The sequence below is a fragment of the Microtus oregoni genome, unplaced genomic scaffold (assembly GCF_018167655.1).
Source record: "Microtus oregoni isolate MIOR12 unplaced genomic scaffold, Mior012 000005F_ref0000423, whole genome shotgun sequence".
Taxonomy (NCBI): Eukaryota; Metazoa; Chordata; class Mammalia; order Rodentia; family Cricetidae; genus Microtus; species Microtus oregoni.
This window is the reverse complement of record NW_024543064.1, coordinates 1,207,957-1,230,118: the sequence shown is the minus strand read 5'-3', so window position 1 is coordinate 1,230,118 and position 22,162 is coordinate 1,207,957. Positions and strand designations below refer to the sequence as shown.

General features: G+C 47.7%; 1 protein-coding gene across 1 annotated transcript in view; it reads left to right on the top strand.

Moving 5' to 3' along the window:
* LOC121448541 (cilia- and flagella-associated protein 74-like) overlaps window positions 1-22,162 on the top strand; it is a 57,333-nt gene that overhangs the window by 446 nt on the left and 34,725 nt on the right. The window contains exons 2-16 of the mRNA XM_041652630.1: window positions 5,347-5,432; window positions 6,703-6,787; window positions 6,931-7,074; window positions 8,282-8,380; window positions 9,459-9,563; window positions 12,481-12,654; window positions 13,177-13,287; window positions 13,869-13,971; window positions 14,868-15,025; window positions 16,194-16,395; window positions 17,721-17,879; window positions 18,115-18,288; window positions 19,002-19,120; window positions 21,479-21,545; window positions 21,957-22,046. Coding sequence (XP_041508564.1) covers window positions 5,366-5,432; window positions 6,703-6,787; window positions 6,931-7,074; window positions 8,282-8,380; window positions 9,459-9,563; window positions 12,481-12,654; window positions 13,177-13,287; window positions 13,869-13,971; window positions 14,868-15,025; window positions 16,194-16,395; window positions 17,721-17,879; window positions 18,115-18,288; window positions 19,002-19,120; window positions 21,479-21,545; window positions 21,957-22,046 — 1,857 coding nt within the window. The 5' untranslated portion in view covers window positions 5,347-5,365. The remainder of the gene's footprint in view (window positions 1-5,346; window positions 5,433-6,702; window positions 6,788-6,930; window positions 7,075-8,281; window positions 8,381-9,458; window positions 9,564-12,480; window positions 12,655-13,176; window positions 13,288-13,868; window positions 13,972-14,867; window positions 15,026-16,193; window positions 16,396-17,720; window positions 17,880-18,114; window positions 18,289-19,001; window positions 19,121-21,478; window positions 21,546-21,956; window positions 22,047-22,162) is intronic.

Here is a 22,162-nt window from a genome sequence, read left to right as displayed (position 1 = left end):
CTTAGTAAAGATGCTTAGCAAAATACTCCCCGAATGTCTGCTGTGGGCCAGATACTGAGCTAGGTGATGCGTGGATGCTCAGGTACTCACTGACGGATGTTCTCTTCAGACAAATCATGCCTAACTTCTTGTGTACAATTTGAGTACTGACTATCAAGCAAATATCAAAAGCTCGCCCAAGCCAATAAATAGAACCTTGTCTTCACCCATAACACAGTACCTCTCTCTCCCAGTTAACTATGCGCAGACCTGTCTTCTTCTAACTCATTTCTAAGTTGTGTGTAATCACACATCTTTGCTTATCTTTAGATTAGAAATTTATTCTTGAACAGAAGTATTTATTCATTGGTTGGCTGGTTTTTCGAGGCGGGGTTTCTCTGTGTAGCCCTAGCTGTCCTGGAACTCATTCTGTAGACCAGGTGGCCTCGAACTCACAGAGATCCGCCTGCTTCTGCATCCCGAGTGCTGGGACTACAGGCATGCGCCGCCACCACCCAGCCTGGAACCATGTCTTAGAAGCAAACGTAAATTTCTGACTTCATGACTGTCAGGATACATTTCTGTTATGTAAAGCACCCAGGTTGGGATGTTTTGTTATGTCAGCCCTGGAACACTAATGTGAGAAGTGAGGGTGTCCCTTTGCTTCAGAAGTTAAGGTAGGCAGCCCAGTGGCTTCAGAGACGTCCAATGTTCCAATACTCTGGACCAGTAAAAACAGGATGTTCTGTGGGTGAGAGGAACTGGGGTAGTTCACCTGGCTGCCTTTGAGATGGAGGAGTTATCCGGTGTCATTTCAGCAGATTCAATGCAGCTACACTTAAAAGGTCGTGTGAGTGTAGAGAGAACATCAAAGGCTCCAGCATGGTTGGCTCAGCTGGCACTGCAGCTTTGAACAGGTTAGGATGAGGACTGCACGCCATAGTGAAGAGGTAAGAAGACAGACCACACGCTCTCTGGCTTCCAAAAAGGAACACAGTCCTGCTGTTCCAGAACTGGCCCCAAAGTGTTGTGAGACTGTGAAGAAGAGAAAGACAAACCTAGGGTGATGCCCAGTGCAGCTTACTGTTGGGTCACGGGGCTGGGGGACAGGAGGCACTTAGACCAGACGGAATCCTGCAGCCTGGGTCAAAATCTGGGGGCAAAAAGAGGAGAATCTCTGTGGACTAGAACAAAAGCAAACTCATTCTTTCTGTAAATGCCTATTTATCTTTGATATTATCTTAAGATAATAGCAAAGCTGGATACAACAGCATACTATTATAATCCCAGCTTTCAGGAGGCTGAGACAGGAGGATTGTGAATTCAAGGTAGTAATGAGATGCTGCCACCAAAAAAAAAAAAAAAAAAAAAAAAAAGAGAGAGAGAGAGAGAATAAATTGGGAAGTTGGGAAGTCAGGGAGCTCTCCAAAGTCAGAATCTGCTATACAATCCCACCCACTACTCTCATGATTATATCTATGATTTGCTGAGAAAAAAACAGGTAGGGCTAATTGGAGGACATCATGATAATCATGACTTAAGAGACGGCTCAGAGGTTGAGAGCACTGGCTGCTCTTCCAGAGGTCCTGAGTTCATTTCCTAGAAGCTACATGGTAGCTCACCATGTGAGATCTGGTGCCCTCTGCTGGCCTTCAGGCATACATGGGAGGTGGAACACTGTATAGATGGCAGTGGTTGTGTCGATGTAATTCCGCACACACCCGCTGGCACCATGGTTTTAGATGACACAGACTCAGACCCCTGTGCTCCAGACCGTGGGTTCTCAACCCTTTAGTGCAGTTCCTCACGTTGCAGTGCCCCCCTGTGGTGAGCGGAAAGAAAATGCCCACTAATGGGAAGTATGGCCTTGTTGGATTGGGTGTGTGGTCTCATATATGCTCAAGTCATGCCCAGTGAGACAGTTCACTTCCTGTTGCCTGCAAGATGTAGGTAGAACTGTCAGCTCCAGCACCATGTCTGCCAGTACACTGCCTTCTCCTGCCATGATGATGATGGACAGAATTGTAAGTGAGCCACCACAATTAAATGTTTTCCTTTATAAGAGTTGTAGTCATGGTGTCTCTTCACAGCAATAGAAACTCTAAGACACCCAACCATAGAATTACTTCATTGCTACTTCATAACTAATTTTGCCACTGTTAATAACTTGTAATGTCTGATGTGCAGGATATCTGTATGTAACCCCCTACGGGGGAGGGGGTCAAGGCCCACAGGTTGAGAACTGCTCCTGTAGAATAATGAGATAAATTTGTGCTGTTTTAAGACAGAAAATATGTAGTAATTTATTTAAAAATAATGGAGAAAGTAAAGGATTTGCTCTTTTTTCCCTGGGCTATGTCTAGCTCCTCACATCTAATCCGAAGCTCCCCCACTCAATTCACTGTTGATTTATCAGTCTCTTCATGCTTCATGTCATCACCAGTACCTGCTAGACCTGTATGCTCCCAAGTCTGATGTCTGTGTAATGAGAGCTCAGTGTAACGTTGCAGTTCCCTTATTACGGATGACGTTGAACAACTTTTCTTAAGTTATGATCACGAGATAGTTTATCATCCAAAAGAGAACCTATTAATAACACTAGGAGAACAGATGTGCAGCTGGACACGCTGATAATCTGATATGGTTGCCGTATGTATTAGCCGAATGTCTCTTATTATGAAGCTCCTGATAACAAAGCTTGTGTTTCTTCTGGGCAGTGTATTCTGCATGGACTCAGTAGGTCCTTTTCATGGTTTGATGGTAAACCTTTTAAGTTATGGATTGTAGTTATCTTCTCCCCCATAGCTTTTCTGAGTCTCTTTGGGATGTCATCTGATCAAAAGTTTTAAATTAAAATATAGGTGGCTCTGCCAGCATTCTCTCTCATAGCTAATATCCTTGGTGTCTTATTTAGAAACCTTAAGGTCATGACTCCACCTTGGCCACTACCACTGTGATGGTTTCACTTTTCACATATGAGCTTTTAATCCCCATGGATTCCAGGAAAGGGTCCAGCTTCTGAGCATGCCCACTGAAAAACACCCAGTCCTGCTGGCGAGCAATGAGATTTTGTACTAAGTGGCATCAGTCTTTAGCAATCAGTTTCTGGATCCCTTATCTGATTCTATAGGTCTGTTTGTCTTTGCCATGGCACATTCTAATTCTGTAACTTCATAATATGTCTGAATATTGGTAGGACACTCCTCCCTCATGCTCCTTCAGCACTGTTGCTCCTTGTTCTACAGATATTTAAAATGCGCCGCACAGGTTTCTAATTTATTGTTCCCTGCTGTGTATGCACACATGTACATACACATGTATACACCTGCTGTATGCACACATGTACCTATACATGTACACACCCCTGCTGTATGCACACATGTACCTATACATGTACACACCTGCTGTAAGCACACATGTACCTATACATGTCCACACCTGCTGTATGCACACATGTACATACACATGTACACACCTGCTGTATGCACACATGTACCTATACATGCACACACCTGCTGTATGCACACATGGACCTATACATGTACACACCTGCTCTATGCACACATGTACCTATACATGTCCACACCTGCTGTATGCACACATGTACATACACATGTACACACCTGCTGTATGCACACATGTACCTATACATGTACACACCCGCTGTATGCACACATGTACATACACATGTACACACCTGCTGTATGCACACATGTACCTATACATGTCCACACCCCTGCTGTATACACACATGTACCTATACATGCACACACCTGCTGTATGCACACATGTACCTATACATGTACACACCTGCTGTATGCACACATGTACCTACACATGTATACACACCTGCTGTATGCACACATGTACCTGTTGAGACTTAGATGCAGTTTAGGGAATCTAAAATTGACTTATTGACTACAGGAACTCCCCAGTGACTGAACCTGAGTTCTAGTTATTTATTTGTTTGTTTATATTTTATTCTTTTTGCATTTTTTCTTACAGCAAATTCCATAATCACAAAAGTCAGGAGAAGGATGTTGAGGAGATGATTGAATTGTTAAAGGCATTTGTAGCTCTTGCAGAGAACTGAATTTTAATTCCCAGTGCCAAAATTGGGCCATTTACAATGCCTGTAACTCAAGTTCCAGGATATCTGAAACCTTCTACTGGCCTTTGCAGACATCTTTGAGTTCACACACACACACGCACGCACGCACGCACGCATACACGCACACACACATACACAAATAATAACAATAGCAAGTGAATAAATAAAGATAAACAAATCTTGAAAGGCTAGCATGAGCCTAGATTCCAGTCGCAGTACACCAGTGCTGTGTATCCCTGCTGCCGTCTGGGCTGACACATTGCAAAGACAACCGGTCCTGCTCTCCTCTCCCCTCTACTTTTAGCCGACCCACAAAATTATATCAACTCCAACAAAACAGTTATTTCTTTTTCAAAAAAGATGTATTTATTTATTTTGGCTGGAGAGATGGCTCAGAGGTTAAGAGCACTGACTGCTCTTCCAGAGGTCCTGAGTTCAATTCCCAGCAACCACATGGTGGCTCACAACCAATTGTAATGAGATCTGAGGCCCTCTTTTGGCCTGCAGGGATACATGCAGGCAGAACACTGTATACATAATAAATAAATAAATCTTTTTAAAAAATTATTTATTTATTAACTACACAGTGTTCTGCCTGCATATACACATGCAGGCCAGACGAGGGCGCCATATCTCATTATGGATGGTTGACATATCTCATTATGGATGGATTGTATGCCTGTGCGAGCAGATGGGTCTACTCACCACTTGTCTGTCTTCTTTGCAACATAAAACTCTTTGACCTTTTAAAAATGTAATTTTGTCTTGTTGATACCTTGCAAACTTACCCAAATATTTCTGCTATGAATACTTTTTCTTAGACATATAGCTTATATATTTCCTTAATGTGTTATATGAGAGAAAGTCCTTTTTTATATTTTGAGTCTTGTTATGTTGCAACTGCAGGTCTCAAACATCTTCCCAAACTCGGCTTCTTTTTTTTTTTAATTTATTTATTTATTTATTTATTTATTATGTATACAATATTCTGTCTGTATGCCTGAAAGCCAGAAGAGGGTGCCAGACCTCTTTACAGATGGTTGTGAGCCACCATGTGGTTGCTGGGAATTGAACTCAGGACCTTTGGAAGAGCAGGCAATGCTCTTAACCACTGAGCCATCTCTCCAGCCCCCCAAACTCGGCTTCTTAAATACTGAAACCACAGGTGTGTCTCACGGCTCCTTAGTTCTTACAAATGTTAAGGAGTTTTAAATCTGTAATCTTGTTGATATATATTGTATAATAATTTTTTGCAGCTAACTTCTGTCTCCCAGTATGGAAGAACCTACTGCCCAGTTCTCTGACGAGGAGCTGATGGACAACTTCCCCGCCATAGACGATGGTAACAGGCCTTTTCCAAATCAGACACGATTCAGCACAGAAGATCGTGTGTTTCTTGAGTGCCCCTTATTCCAGGGAAAATGCAGAAAGCACATCTACTAAATCCAACTGTTTCTCAAACAGGGAACTTCTGCTCTTGTCTTAAGTTGACAGTGACTGAGAGTCGGAATGTGGCAATCCACATTTTTCTGTTTTCCAAATCATCGTTAATAAATTGGTGCCATTTTTAATTTTAATCCTTTGAATGTGACCTGTTTTTCCTTTTTCTGGAAGATTTCAGAATTTCTTTTAAGAACTTCTGATGGTCCAGACTTTTCCGAGACATCCTGGATTTGATTCCATGGCTCTGTTTTCTGGGTCTGTGAGGATCCTGTCCCTATGACCCTGTCCCTACCCTTTCTTCCTCTTGGGTTTCTGTGGCCCCTCTCACCTCGTCTTCCCTCTTGCACCCTCCTCGCTGTGGCTGGCTCTGCCCTTTACATTTTCTTTTTCTTTTTTTAAAATTTTTTTTAAGGTTTATTTATCTACTATGTATACAGTACTCTGCTTGCACATATGCCTACATGCCAGAAGAGGGCACCAGATCTCACTACAGATGGTTGTGAGCCTCCCTGGGTTGCTGGGAATTGAACTCAGGACCTTTGGAAGAGCAGCCAGTGCTCTTAACCACTGAGCCATCTCTCAAAACAATAAAAACAAAACAAAAACAAACCCAAACAAAAAAAAAGTCGTCCCAGCACTCTGGAGGCAGAGGCAGGGGGATCTTTGTGAGTTCAAGGAGAGCATGGTCTACAGAGCGAGTTCCAGAACAGGCTTGGTAGCTCCGGGGAGCTAGTCTTGAGCTTGCTGCTGTCCTCCTGCCTCAGCTGGAATTTAAAAGACATTTCCATCAAGCCTAGCTCAGTTTTTTACTTTCGTCGCGTTTTGTTTTCATTTGTGTGGGTTTCAGTATGTATCCTAGATTGGTCTGGAACTCATGACGGGTCTGCTGCTTTGACCTCCCAGGTCGACAGAGATAGTCTTGACTGTAGCTTGCTGTGAAGACCAGGCTGCTCCCAAACTCAGAGATCCACTGGTCTCTGCCTCAGTATTGGGATTAATTAATTAATTACACTGTCATGCCTGGCCCAAGTTACACTTTTTAAAAATTTATTTTGTGTTCATGAGCATTTTGTCTGCATGTATGTCCTGTAACTCACGCATGTTTAGTGGTTGAGGAGTTTGGATTTTTGTTGACTTTGTTTTGTTTTGACTGTTTCCTTGATTTCCAGAGAGAATCCAGTTAGAGGCTCCAGAGTTTGAGGTGGAACCTCTTCCTGTGGGATTTGAGGATGCCACTGCCCTAGGATGTAGCTGGTAATTCTCTGAGCTGCAGCCCTTCCTTCTGTTGGACTGCAGCTCCAGTGGGCTGCGGGGTGCTGGGCGAAGAGCACTCTGGGGAGAGCCGAGTGCTATGGTTTGTGTGTGAAGCAAGTGCTATCTTTGTTTTGTTTTTCAAGTTTAGCAAAAGAAGAGAAAGGGAACACTGAGAAAATGAAGAAAACAACCATTAAAGACAAAGTGGAGGCATTTCATCTTCGCAAGAGCTTGAACCTCCTAGACAAACTGCATGAGGAAAAGGACCTTTTTATTCAGAAGACTAGGTGAGCTCACTTGCTGAGGATCCTTGGCCTAGCCACTCCTTCTGATTGTACACGTAGGATGTCCTGCCTTTTGTCTCCTTGACAGCTCTCGGCAGGGAGGAGCAGCCTCATAACCCTGAACAGATGTGGTACCCAGGGCCCCACCTTCCTGTCCCCTCCCTCAATCTTGACAAGTTCCAGATAACTAAGGGTGCTCCTCGGTCCTGCCAGGCCCTCCATCATCATCTCGTTTCCGCATGTTTCAGGTGTGACTGAGGCGTTAGTGGAAAGCTTCCTGTTGTTCATGTCCTGATGGTCTTGGTCAGCGTATTCAGCAGAAATACTGAGTGTGTTTTCCAACAGACAGAAAAGCTGGAGACTGTAGTAGGCTGCTGTCCCCTGTTGCCACCACGAGATCCCAGTGTTTAGCTTTTCCCACTGAGTATGTGTCAACATGTGTCGTAGCTATGATTCTTTAGCTGAATCATTTGAAAGTAAATTTCAGGATCATGATTCTCCTATTTTAGGGTCTCTGAAAAACAGAAACATCTTTCTGCGTGACCTCAGCACATAACACCTTGTGTGGGTGGAGGTTTTACCGGGTTCCGTGCTGCAGCTGTCTGGCATCCTCTGGGTGCCCCTCATTCGGGCTCACACAGGGAGCAGCCTCGGTCTGTGCTGCAGCATGCCGAGGAGAAGCTACAGTCATTTGCAGCTCTGTGCTCCCTGGGGCTCCCTAGGCCGATGGCCTTTGGAGGCGTCTGCACAACACCTACTCAGGTGTAACATGAGGTCCTGCTTGTTGGGGTTTCTGTCCAGCCGGCAAGTCCCAAAGAAAATCACACAGAGGCTAGCTCAGTCAGTAGAGCATGGGACCTGCCCTGCTGAAAAAAGTACTGAGCCATGTGGCTAACATAGGCTAGAATAATGGGCTAATGTAAGTTATAAGAGCTAATACGAAGCCTGAGCTAATGGGCCAATCAGTTTATAACATATGGAGACCTCTGTATAATTTCTTTGGGTGCTTACTGGCTGTGGGAACTGGGCAGGACAGAAACCCCCACAAGCGGGCCCTCATGTTACACTCACGTGACATGGCAGAGTCAGAGAGACCCCCCAGAAAGACAATATATCCCTAGTCCTCAGCCTGGACCTTAGACCTTTCCCTTCTCCACAGAGACTAGAACCTTAGGAAAACATTGCGGCAATTCTTATTTCTACATTGTAGAGGGGAGCTGCGTGTCTGTCGTCAGAGGATGGACCTGCTCAACAAGCAACAGGAGAGCTTGGCAGCTGAGATCTCTGCGGAGAGAGACGCCAACAACATGTACGTCAACTGCCAAGTGTTACCACGATGGCCTCTATGTTTCATACGTAGAGGTTTATTTATTCATTCATTCGTTCATCCGTTCGTTCGTTCATTCGTTCGTTCAGCAAGGGTGAGTGTAAGTACCTGCTATGTTCAGATAGTTAAGAAGCAGACAGCATCTCTCTAGAGTGGCAAACAGTTATTATAACACGAAAGAAGAAATGTCAGTCTAGGAGCTGGCTCGGAAGGTGAAATACTTGCTACACAAGAGAAAGGACCTAAATTTGATCCCCAGCTCCTATAGCTGTGAATACAAACCTATAATCCTAACACTGAAGGATCCAGAGGTCCTGACGGCTAGGCAGACAGCCGGATCTGAGTTCTGGATTCAGTAACAGAGCCTGTCTCAGAAGAATAAGGCAGAGAATGATTGAGGAAGATATTTGTTGACATCTGACCACAGGCATACACACGTATGAGCATGCATGAGCATGTACACACGCAGAGAAAAGAAATGTTGATATAATGTGCTGAAGTCAGGGAAGAAACGAGGCTGAGTCCACGCAGCTCATGCTGCAGAAGTTCTAGCCTTGGTCGCAGTGTGGAAATGGCTTCTCTGTAGAGTGTTTCTATCTGTTCGCTTCTTTATTTACTTAGAGTCAGAGGATGGCACACTGAGAGAGCTGTTCTGCTAGGAGGGAAGAGGGACAAAGTGAACTCAGAATAGCTGAACACCAGGCCTTAGTAGTGTTTAGAGAGAATGCTCATCCTTCCTGGGTGCAAGACCTGGGCCAGACAAACAGGAATTTACTAGGAGAAAGTGAGAAGCCAATAGCAGAGAGTGTACGGCCAGTGATGAAAGCAGAAACCCCACTCCGTGGCCTCCGACCTCCACGAATCTTGGTCCTAGTTGCCCAGGGGGAGGTGGGTGTAGGAAGCACCTTACTTGACCCCGCAGGTGTCATATCTGGTCTTCTACTTCATATATGTCCTCCTGAACACGGTACAGCCAAGGGAAGACACCAGGATGTCCTCGGCTCCCTCAGTGAGACCGCCGTACTGACCTGTCCTCCTGTATTCTGTTGCTGTGCTCCAGGGCTGCTATGGGTCGTCTCCAGGCTGCATCCAGACGCTTGCACACAGAGCTGGAGAATGAAAAAGATCTGCAGTCCAAGATCACGGCCATGCTGAAGGACAGCGAGTAAGTTAGCTTCTGGCCAGTTCACAGCACACAGGTCTCAGAGCAGCTTGTGGAACAATTCCTGATTCAAGTAGGACGAATAATTGGCTTTTCACTTTCTAGATGCTTAGGAAAGAAAAGGCGGCGTGTTAAAGCAGCCGAAAGGCAAGCTTTTCATGTTGTTTTCTTCTCAGTTTCCTCAGATTTATTTATAATTTTAGTAACTGAGCAATCAGTTTCTTCCCCTCCTTTTCTTATTTCCTGTACCTCTTGGGCTGGGACTCAGTCATAGTTCATCAGATTAGTGTGCACAAAAGCCCTAATTTGATCCTTCGCATTGGAGGAAAAAGTATTCTCAACTTTTCTGAAACATCCACAGGAGGAGAAAAGACAGCTTCATGATTTTAAGTATTTTGTTGGTCAGAGTTTAGATTGCAAACTAGAACTGCCTCTAGCAAGTCCAGTTTTTTAAAAAAGTTTCTTTTGGGATATGACAGTTCACTGTTAACACCAGCAAGAGCTCCCAATATAGCACAGCTCAGTGAACCACTGGGCCACTGCCCAGCTCTGGGTCCACGGCACAGCTCAGCTGTCATACGACAGCAAGTGAGGCTGGAAAGCCCTCCAGACTGAAGGCCCACCGAGGACTAGGACAGCATCAGGAACCCAGACGGTAAGCGGAGCAGCTGCGGACTTGGCTAAGACCACAGTCAGACCAAGCGTCTTACCCTCACCCTCAGTAACCCTCCAGCCTTAAACCAGTCCTTGACTTACACCTGTTACAACGGTCATAGCTCAAGCCTACACCCTACGCACAGCTGGGACAAATCAGTCCATCCATGTCTGAGAAAGTGAGTACTTATCCTGATCTTGATTGATACTTGGCTAGTACCTGCACTTTCTCTCTGTGGTTCTGAAATCAGGACAGGCAAGACCCTTGGAGGCCCTGTCAGGACTGAGCTGCTAGATGCATCTGTTTACTTCTTAATGTTTTCTCACGTTAAAACAATGTCGGTGTAGTAATAAGGGCGGCGGGGCTGTGTCCCCAGCACCCCGGCTGCCTGGCTAGCTTATGCCCGAAATAACAACACACAAACTGTATTCATTTAATCACTGCTTGGCCCATTTCTATCTAGCCTCTTCTAGGCTAATTCTCACATATTAATTTAGCCCATTTCTAATCATCCATCCTGGGTCGGCAGAGCTTCATCGCGTGCGTCTGCCTGGGAGCTGGGAGCATGGCATCTCTCTCAGGCGTCTGCTCCCGAGAGGAGAGCTGTGGAGTCTGACCTCACTTCCTCTTCCTCCCAGCATTCTGTTCTGTTTACTCCTCCCACCTATCTTTTAACCAATGAGGGCCAAGCAGTTTCTTTTTATTTAACCAATGACCTTCCTCCATCATGTCAGACTCCTAGCGGGAGTTCACAAATGGCCGTGGCATCTTCTCCTTTGCGCCCTGACAAGCATGCCAGCTGGTCTCTGCCTCTCAGGATTCCATCAGCACAGAGCCCATTTCTAAAGGCCGTGTTTCTCACCTGTAGACCATGTGACTTTGAACGTTGTTGGAGCTATACTAAAAGGAGCGTTCCCTATTCAAGGCAAAGCTTCTGTAGCATGTTCTCTCCAGACATGTGGCCCCTTTCTTCCACTCAACACTGAGGGACTTCTAGGATCTCAACTCTTAGTCTAGATTTCCTGTAACTTCCATGGAACTCTGATTGAGGAGAAAGACTGGACTCAACTCCATAGTCATGACTTGGTAACAAATAATTTTTCTGGGCGGTGATGGCACATGCCTTTAATCCCAGCACTAGGGAGGCAGAGAATGGCAGATCTCTGTGAGTTTGAGGCCAGCCTGGTCTACAAGAGCTAGTTCCAGGACAGGAACCAAAAACTACAGAGAAACCCTGTCTCGAAAAATCCAAAAGAAAAAAAAATAACAAAATAAGAATGGAAGGAAATTTTCTTAATGCAAATTATCACAGTTATTAAAAACCTATAACTATACAGGACGGACTTGGGATATTTGCCTCGCTGTCAGATACACAAAATGTCAGCTTTAGTACTTCCCAGTGTTGTACGGTGAGTGATGCTCCTGCCATCAGTTCTGGTCTAGCAGGGTCCTCCAGGCAGAGCAGGCCCCAGGAGATGCTCTTAGGTAGCCACGTTCAGTATTCTGCAACATATCTAGACACGTCAGCTGTAACATATGTCTAGACACATCAGGCACAATGCTAGAAACCGTCCTTGAGTCGTTGCAGAGGGCACATGGTTGATGCATGGTTTCCCACATCCTAGGAAAGACAATTTTGTACTTACCTTCCTGCTACTCATCCCAAATGAAGATGAGCTACAAGCCATCTGGACTTGTGCCGGGACCCTGAGGGAGGGGCGCCGGGTACATTGTAGCCACCACAGGTGCAGTACTTACTGGCCCGTTGGTGAGAGTCACCTGAGACCCGAGTCAGACGGATCTTCACTAACCAGATACACTCTGGGCTGGGCTGGCTGCTACCATCCTCTGAGCCTTTTCCCAGGCATGTTTGAAGACTTAGGGTGGTTCTTGGTAGCTCCAGAGACGCTCTCAGAAGACATTTTCTAAATGTTTTCCTCAAGCCAGGCAAGGGGGCCACTACAGTGAGCTGACCGCTCATTCAGGTGAGTGCCTGTGGCCAGATGCTAGCTCAGGCTGGATTTGATGTGATGGTAATTTTCTTAAGTTTGGAGACCAGGTGGTGGGACCTCATTCTCTGAAAATATTGGGCCAAGGGGAAACCTTAGAGGAGGGTGCTGGCCCCTCATCAGCATCTAACATCTAACATCTGCCTAGAGTAATTATCAAAATAAGTACCAGCAGGATCACCCCAGCTCCTGGAAGAGTGGCACCAGGTCTTCAGACCTTAGCTACCATAAAGAACAAATGATTTGTTTTCACAAGGAATGCCATGTGGCACATTGAGATCCAGAAGGGGCAATTTGAGGATGTCCGGAAGCGTAATGAAGAAGAGGCAGAAGCTAGGCAGAGGAGCCTTGAGATACACGCAGCTCAGCAGCTTCAGAAGGAGAAAGAAACCCTGGAGAAGGTGGAGAGGAACCGTCTGCTGAGGGCCCGGTAAATGCCACCCAGATCTGGCCCTTGCCAGTTCCTTCGTGTTCTCCACCAAGGCTTTCTAGACCCAGCTCTTTGCACCTGTGCCATAGTCCTGCCCAGGCTCCCTACTTCATGTTAAGTGTCCACCGTCACCATTGACAAGCACCAATGAAACCATCAGATCCTTCCTTCTGTGCATTCCTCTACCCCTTCCAAGCTGTGCTGTTCTCTGACCCTGTCATGTATCTGGATGCTCCTTTGCCCACACAAGCCTTGGATGCTCAGTTGCTATCCATCCTCTGAGGCAGCCCCTATCTGCTCAACCACCGATCCCCAGGAGCTAGGGGGCTACTGGACTCTGCTCCCCCAAGATGGCGCAAGTCCCTCTTATCTCTCTTCTCCTGCCAGACTCCTGTTCAGCCTAGGTCAGACCCTGTTTTTGTGACTTCCTTATACCGAAGCCCCCAGCAGCACTGTGTTTAACATAATATACCTGGGTCCATTATGTTACACTTATTCTAGTCTCTGCCTGTGTCGCTGTAGGAAGTCCTTGCATGTGCAGAAGGAGCTGGGGCAGAAACATCAGAAACTGGTGGAAGACGCCCAGAGAAACCACAGGATTGCCGTGAAATTCCTGAAGGCCTCTCTGGGAAGGTGGGTTCTCACTTTAACTCTGTCTTCTGTCAATGCCCTTAAGGAATTTAGGAGTGTGGGTCCCTGGCCTTCACTTTGAAATTCCCTGATTCAGTCGTTACCTAATCATCAGAAGCAAACAGATCTGGAGTTTTTATTTTAAGCTGCTGTTTGTATTTGCAAGAGGAGCACAAGCAACCATGAGGCCTTGGGGTCTGGAGAGCGTCCCCAGCCACCTGTCCTGTAGGAACAGGCCCTGGACAGCAAGGCTCATCCGTCTCACCTTTGTGTTGTCAGCTCTTGTTGTTTCTCTGGTGGTAGTAACCTGCACCTGAGACTCCTATAACTCTGTAATTCTCAACATTACCTGCATATATCCCTATTAAAATTCACATTACACCAGGCATAGCAGCACACACCTTTAATCCCAGCACTCAGAAGGCAGAGGCAGAGGCAGAGGCAGAGGCAGAGGCAGACTGATGTCTCAGTTTGAGGTCAGCCTGGTCTACATAGTGAGTTCCAGGACAGCCAGGGATACGCAGAGAGCCCCATCTCAAAACAAACAAACAAAAAACAAATAAATGAAATGCACATTCCTCCAGAATCCGAGAGCGAGAGCAGGAGGAGGAGATGGAGTCCCGCAAGCACATGAAACGGCGCATGGATGCTGTGCTGGCATTGAAGAACAGCATCACTGCCAGTCGGGTAGGTGCAGCTCCACCTGCAGCCTCTCGGGTACATCAACCCCCTGACCACTCCCGGGGCCTGCTCGTGGAAGCCAGGATTCTACTTTTGGCTCCTGCCATGAGCCCTGCAACCTGCCCAGCTGCTCCCAGAAGGAACACAACACTGTTCTGAGAGGAAGAGTCGTGACGGGACCCAGGGCGATGTGAGGGCCAGCACCAGGGCTCAGGGCTCAGTTAGGTAGGGATGTGGCAGGGGAGAGCAGGCCACCACCTGCTCAGAACCATGAAGACTCAGAGGCAAGGGAGTAAACAGTGGGTGCCCAGCAGGAGCACAGATGCACAGAATTCCATACCCAGGGAACCCAGGGCTGTGTGCTGGGTGAGAGAGGCATGGGAAAATTATGAAAAATGTTTGCAAATTGCCTACCTTGGGACCTATAGGTTTCAGCATGGATTTAAATACATGCATATTGACAGAAGTTTCCGTCCCACCCGGTCCTGCCCAGTCAGGCAGCCGTTCAGTCCCAAAGAAACACACAGAGGTCTACAGTAATTATAAACTGATTGGCTTATTAGCTCAGGCTTCTTATTAACTCTTAGAACATATATTAGCCCATAATTCTTGTCTGTGTTAGCCATGTGGCTTGATATCTTTTTCGGCGACAGTCACATCTTGCTTGCTCTATGTCTGGGTGATGACTGCAGAATGAAACTTCTCTTTTCCCAGAATTCTCATTGCCCCACCTCTATTTCCTGCCTGGCTGCTGGCTAGTCAGTATTTATCTAAAATACAAGTGCCAGGGTACAGACCATTGTCCCACAGAACATGGATTCAAAGAAAAGGCCTGAATGAGTATTGTGTGTGTGTGTGCATGGCATATCTGGTATTGTGACTCTTGAGTTCCCTGTTTCCAGGAAACACTGAAGAAGTTCCAAGCCTGGGGCCAGAGCAGGGCAGAGCTGGCTAAGCAAAAGGCCCTTACGGAGAAGGAGGTGATCCTGGCCCAAGGTGGCGACGCGTTCAAGCATCTTGTTCATCAGCGCAGGCACCAGGAGCTGGAAGCCCAGAAGCGGTGAGAGCTGGGAGACGCTTGCCTGGAAGTGGGCACAGAGAACCAAAGACTTAACCTCCATCCCCCAAAGCAGCAAAACTAATTCCTGCCAACTTCTCACCAAAAGCAGCTATGGGTTATGGGACAAGGACTTCAGCACTCTCCGCCCCAGCCCTGATCGCAGAAGTCTCCATGGGATTCTGGCATTTGGGGATTTTATAGAGGTTGTTAGTGGGTGAGGTTGCCTCTTTCCTCACTTCCAATTTCCTGGTTCTTCAGCTATGAGGTTCCTGAGTTCCTGTGGCCCCCTCCTCCTTGGGGGACACCTGGGGCTCACTCACATCTTGCCCTCTGGCTTCAGTCTTGGTGGCCTCCAGGCCGTGAGTCAGTGCTTTCTCCCACAGTTTTCAAGGAGCCCTACCTCACACTGACCTTTTCCACCTCACGCACATTGCTTAGCTAATTTCTACTTAACCCGGCTTCTCAGTGTCTCTGCCTAAAACTGTCCTTTCTGAAGGGCCAAGCTGTTTCTCCCAAGTCCCTGATCCCTGCTGGTCACTGCATAGGATCTGCTTGGGTCTCTCTGGCTACAGGATATCTTCCTCTTCAAAGTGTCTCACAGATGTGCAAAACACACACACACACAAACAGGCACACCGTTACAATTGCCACCAGAGTTTTAATGTTCCTGTCAGTCTGCCTGCATTTGATGTGGTTGTAGGTTTGTTGCCTGAGTGGTACCTAGCAAGGGATGGCTATAATGAATCTGTGAATGAGTGAGTGAGCTGTCACCAAGCCCTAACGCTGCCCTTGCCTTTTGTCTCTGCTGCGTCTCCTAAACCACAAGCCTAGAAACTAGGGCGGGGAAGCTCACAAAGGCCAGGGTTTGCTGTGGGGATTTCTAGACGAGGCTGAATGAGGCAGTCCAAATCCAGACAGGGCAAGGCATGGTATGGTAAGGTGAGGACCCAAGTCACATCCACAGCTTAGCAGCCCTGTGAGCCTTATCTGCTCTACTCTCCATCCAAACAGATGTCCTAACACCAGAGTCCTCGAAGGCTCTGCATGAGCTCTTGCAAAGGAACCATAGAGCAAAAAGAAACACCATACCTAACCCTAGCAGCTACTAGGTGCCCCCCTGCAGGTTCTGGTAAGCACCTGGCTTTACCTGAGAAGCACCTGCTCATAGGGCTTTTGAAGAGGAGCAGAAACTCCGGAAGCAGGAGATTGTAAGTCGAATCTTGAAAGAGGAAGCTGAGGAGGAAAACAGGAAAAAGAAACATCATCCACCCTCTAAAGCCACAGACAGATGGACTCTGCGGGACAAGACCTGGAAGTACATCTCCGACTTCTGCGAGGGGAAGACTGCGATGCCCGCAAGTCACCTGCTGGTGAGTGGGGCACTGCTGATTTCAAGCTTAAGTCAGCACTTGAACGCACAGGTGGGAAGAAGCTGACTAAGGTCCCCAGGGCAATGGCCCTCTGATACCCACCAGGGTCCTTTTTCCCTCGTGTGAGTCCCTCATCTTAGCCAACGGTGCTCTTAGAGCCCCACAGAGCTGCCTCTCTATGGGGAAAGTTCCTCGTCTGTCCCTGTGCACAAAGTGGAGTCAGTCTCACGTGAAGAGACTCGTGTAAGTCGGAGTCCACTGCCAGGTATTCCTAGAGTCTCCTCTCAGTCACACCAGAGTCTTGGTCTGAGACAGTGGTCTGTGTTAGACAACACCCTAGGCTGGTGTACCTCTCCTTCAAGGTGTGAGAGCCTTGGGTGCTCCTTAGCCCAGCACCCTGCTTCCTCTACCAGCTGCTTTCTTGGCCTTCCTGGGCTTTGGCCTCTTGGAGCATTTTCCTGTGCCTTTTAGCACATCACAGGCTTTTTCCTGTTTCTCACTTCTCTGTGTGCCAGGCAGAGCCTCTACCTCTCGGTCACTTCACTTTGGTGCAGTGTCCTCCCCTGGGGCCACATTCTGCTCCTCCTTCAGTTCTCCCTCTGAGAGGCCTCCGGGCCACCCTGAGTCACTCACTTTCCTGGAGCTCCTGTACCCCAGTCTTAACCTGCTCTCTAGGGTTTACACTATCCTCTTTCCTCCACGTTCCCCATGGTGTACCCTACAGGTACAGTCCAGAGCAATCACATGAGTCCTGAACCCCAAGATGGTTCCAGCAAAACCAGTACCACCATCTTTTCTGAGTTTTCAGAGGACTTCCCCAGGGCTGGTGTGCCATCAATCATGAAATTAACACATGATTATCTGTGATGGGACAGTAGAGAAAATTACAACAGGTCCACTACTCAGAGTATTTTCCATGAACAAGACCTTCTTGTGAACTCTGCTGAACACTATTGGAAGGCGTTCAGTCATCCGTAGACATGGGGATGGTGTATTTCAAAGTTACAAGGATTCGTGTCTGTAAAGAACAAAAGAATTCCTTGAATCTCAGCACTGGGGAGGCAGAAACAAGCAGATATCTGTGAGGTCAAGCCCAGCCTGGTCTACAAAGTGAGTTCCAGGATGGTCAGGATTTCATAGAAAGACTCTCTCTCAAAAAGGAGAAATAACAACAACAGCAACAACAGGGGGAACCAACAAGCAGCCTCTCACCACACTGGGGGTTGTCAGGCCGAGCGCTCAGCAGGGTTCCCTGGGGACTTGTCCTCTTGCTGCTCACCTATCCCTTGTCCATTCTGTAGTGAGCTTATCTCTTCCGCTGGCAGGAGAACGAGATAGCCTTACACCCCAAGCCTACCTGTCTGCTGAAAGCCATATCCAGTGAGTCTATGCAGATGGACCTGGGGAGCATTAGTACCGAGGAGGAGGTCCTGGCTGAACCAGATATCCCCGGGCTTTGGAGCAAAGAGTACAAGACACACCAGGTGAGAGCTTTCCCCTGTCAGGTCCTTCACAGGTTCCTGGATGCAATTGCCCGTCTTCTGCCCCATCCTGTGCCTGCCACTGCTTCCTTCAAACTCGAAGCCCTTCTCCCCTTTCCATAATCTTCAAAAGCACTGGGCTGTAGCCAGCCTTTCCTGGATCTGCCAGCTTTGGCCCTGCACTTTGTTCATTATTAGGCTTTGAACAAGCATGGGCGTCTGTCTTTTTGAACCCAAGGTGTCCAAGAAGGACATGGAACAGAAACCTGTGGGTGGTACCAAGATGGACAAGGACATCCTGGCTCGCACGATGGAGCAGCTGCGCAGTGGGGTGGTCCATAAGCAGGTGGTCTCTGGGAGGGAGTTCAAGGGCCGCCCGTTCAACAGCAAGCCCGAGGTCATTCACTTCAAGGTGAGCCATGATGAAGGGAAAAAGCCTTCCATCTACTCTCCTGCCTCTGACACTTTTCGTTCTGACCTTGGGAAACCCTGTGAAGTCACCTGCTTTGGGGCTGGTATGCAAGGGCTGCACTGCCAGCTTAAGGAGCGGGCTCTGGGGCACACCTTTAAAGGGGCCTGAACTCCTGTGAAGGGGATAACAGGGTAATCCCTTGTTAGGCCCCTTCTGCTTGGCAAATTCCACCTTCTTAAGAGGGACCCGGGCCGGGCGGTGGTGGCGCACGCCTTTAATCCCAGCACTCGGGAGGCAGAGGCAGGCGGATCTCTGTGAGTTCGAGACCAGCCTGGTCTACAGAGCTAGTTCCAGGACAGGCTCCAAAGCCACAGAGAAACCCTGTCTCGAAAAGCCAAAAAAAAAAAAAAAAAAAAAAAAGAGGGACCCGAAGGACGCCAGCACCCACTACCAGCTGGCTAGTGTCAGCATTTACAGAAGGGAGGCTAAGATAAACAGCCTGTGGGTCCGTTCTCTCTCCCAGGAGGAAGTTCTTCACTGTCTTTCACACACCTCATGGGGGCATCGCAACACAAGGGAAGCCTAGGGAATCCTTCTCTACCCCACAATCCCGAGCCTCTCATGAGTCAGTAGCAGAGTAGACCCCTTTTCCCTGGCCTGTTCTCGGTGCTGTTGGAGGACTTGGGGCCATCCTGTCTCCTCTATCTCTGCAGGACTTTGATATTGGCAAAGTGTACAAGAAGAAGATCACATTGATAAATGCTACTTACACAATCAACTATTGTAAGCTGGTGGGTGTGGAGGAGGGCCTGAAGGACTTCATCCATATCGAGTGAGTCTTGCAGAGTCTAGGCACGAGGCCGTGGGCCGGCTTGCCTTGAAGAGTTGGAGAGGTCACTGCTCTGTCTCTTAATATTGAGGTCACGAAGACCCGTGCAGTCTTTTGGATGGGCTAAGGCTCCTCACATTTTTACTGTGTGGGTTTGGGCACTGTAGGAGTCCCCGTTGGCAGCTAGCATCTTTCTCACTATAAAGATTCCCAGACTGCTTTTCTGAACTGTAATTTATTTTCCTCTTTGTGCAAGCGTTTTGTTTTTTTCCCCCTTTTCACGAATCCTCTTGTGCCCATGTTACCACTTCTTGGCTGGCCTTTCAGTATCATTTTCCTTTGGTCACCTTTAATGCTGTCTCCTTTCTCCATTCCCACCTCACCCCTGTTTTTCACCCTGCAATGTTTTCAGCACTTTCTGATTTATTTCTTAGTATCAGACCTTCATCTTTCTTTCTCCCCCTTTTTTCCTTTTTTTTTTTTTTTTTTTTTTTAATTTTTGAACCAGGGTTTTGCTCTGCACCCTAGGCTAGTCTCTCAGACCTGCAATCCTCCTCCCTCACGACAGGTGTGTTTCACGGTATTTAGCTTATAGGCAGGTCTGTTCACAGCTCAGATCACCTGCATCTCTTAGTGTGTGATATGCAATTTCCGAAATGGGGGCTTAGTGTAAATTGTTCCCTGACTCCTCTGCTCAGGTTCTCGGGTCTCTTTCTTTTCCATGAACAGCACTGGCTGGCAGAGCTCTGATCAGGGCTTCCCACCTAAGAGGTGCTCTCCTCCTGGGAACTGAGTGAGAGGAGACAGTGGGATCTTCTGGTCCTCTACTCCTTTCTGGCGGTTTACCGACTGTGTTAATTTGAGATCTGGGAGCTTCTCTGTCTTTTAGCAATGCTGAGTCACTTGTCCCGTGGGTTGTACGGTTTCTGGAGAGTGTACGGAGGATCCCAGGCTAGGTGATGGTCACCATGACCTCAGCTACCACAAAGCCCTCCTTTCCAGGCCTAGATTAAAATTTCTCTCCGCATTCAAAGGCTGGCGTCCATTTCTGTCTTCTGGTTTCTTTTGCTGTTGTGGCTGTGACTCGGTTTCCTCTGGCTGCACTGAGCTCCTGGCCCTGTGTCCCGCAGCCCCACTGCTGCACACCTGGGGTGCTTGGTCCTCTTTACACGGATTGTACTCTTGGAGCTCAGGTTCATCTCTTTGAGCAGTTCTAAAAATAGCTCATCCCTACCCTGCAAATATCAGCTCTCCCTATTCAGCTCCCCGCGGCTTTGTCTCTGCCCTGCTCCTCCCATGTGGAGCCTCCCTCTCCAGTCTCTCTGTCCTTATGACACCCGCCTCACTTACTCAGGCTGTTCAGGAAGTGTGTGAGGCAGCCCAGCTTCTGGTCCCTTCAGCTGTGCCTCGCTGGCTGCAGAACCTGCTGACTGTGTGTCTTGCTTCAGTACTATGTTTCTCATTTCTAAAAATTCCTAGTTCCTTTTCAGATGAGCCGATGTTTCTCCCCTGCCTCTGTCTCTCTCTCTCACTCTGTCTCTCTGTCTTTTTCCCTCTCTCTCACCCTTCCCATCACCGAGAGACATTTTTATATTAAGTTTTTGTGTATTTCCAAACCAAGAAAATTATGTGAAATCCATCATTGTAAACATAGGATGCTAGGAGGACCCTTCCCTCAGCCAGGACTCAGAGTAAGACAGACTAGCTCCCATCTTGTTCCCCTGCAGTTGGGGCCAGTTTTACTGGATAACCTGACTTATAACCCTTCCTTCCCTTCATGCTGAGATCGTCCCAGAGTAGCAGCCTCCATCCTTTTGTAGCTGGCTTTGGGGTGTGCTGGCTCACTCACTGGACAAACGTTTGAAGATTACCCAAGTGTCTTCTGTTTATCAGGAAACAGAGTCAGTAAGGAACACAGCAGACCTGGAGCTGCTCGTGTGCCGACATGTCTAGACAGAGGTGTTGTCTTAGGGCAACGACTGCTAGTGTAAACACCACCACCAAAAGCAACTTGGGGAGGACAAGGTTTCCACATCATAGTCTGTCACCGAAGGAAGTCAGGACAGGAACTCACACATGTCAGGAACCTGAAGGCAGGCACTGAGGCCATGGAGGATTCTGCCTACGGGCACCTCCCACATCATCACTAATGAAAATGATGCCGAGAGCCAGATTTCATAGAGGCGTTTTCTCGACTGAGGCTCCTGTCTCTCAAATGATTCTAGCCTTTGTCAAGTGGACATAAAACCAGCAACACAGCTGTGGAACAGATAGAAGGGAATCCAAAAGGCCCAGCTGAATACGCAACAAGTATCCACTTTCCACAGTGACTTAACTACCCTGTGTGTGCTGTTCCTACAGCTTTGACCCCCCTGGTCCCATGTCTGCCGGGATGTCCTGTGAAGTTCTGGTCACCTTCAAGCCTATGGTACGTGAGAGGATCACACAGGGTGCTGCTTTTTCTGGCTTCACAACAACAACAACAACAACATCAGCCTCCTTCTGCAATGCTAGCACAATAGGGCTTGCCAGAAGGTTTGGTCTTCACTCTATGTGAGTAACTGTCTGTAAGCTATGAAGAGTGTCTCTACAGGACCTGCATATGTAGTGAGCTTTGGAGTTCTTTCCCTGGGAGCCCACTGAGCTGGTGGTAGGCAGGTCCAGGCCATAGTTACACCCCTGCAGCTTGCATCCATGCCGTAGTCACACCCCTGCGGCCTGCGTCCAGCCCATGCTTACACCGCTGCGGTCTGCATCCAGGCCATGGTTACACCGCTGCAGCCTGCGTAACTGTGTCATTGTAGAAATTCATGGTGACTTGGATTGTTTTGTTTTTTAGATAAATAAAGATCTGGAAGGAAATGTTTCATTTTTGGCTCAGACAGGCAGCTTTTCTGTTCCACTGAAATGTTCAACGAAGAAATGTTCTGTAAGTTTAAGTTCCCAGAATCCCTCCCCATGATAAGTGCTGCACCCTAGGAGTGCCCAGGGCATGGAGTACCCAGGGCATGGGGATAGAGCACCATCAGAGGCCTCGGTCTAGTG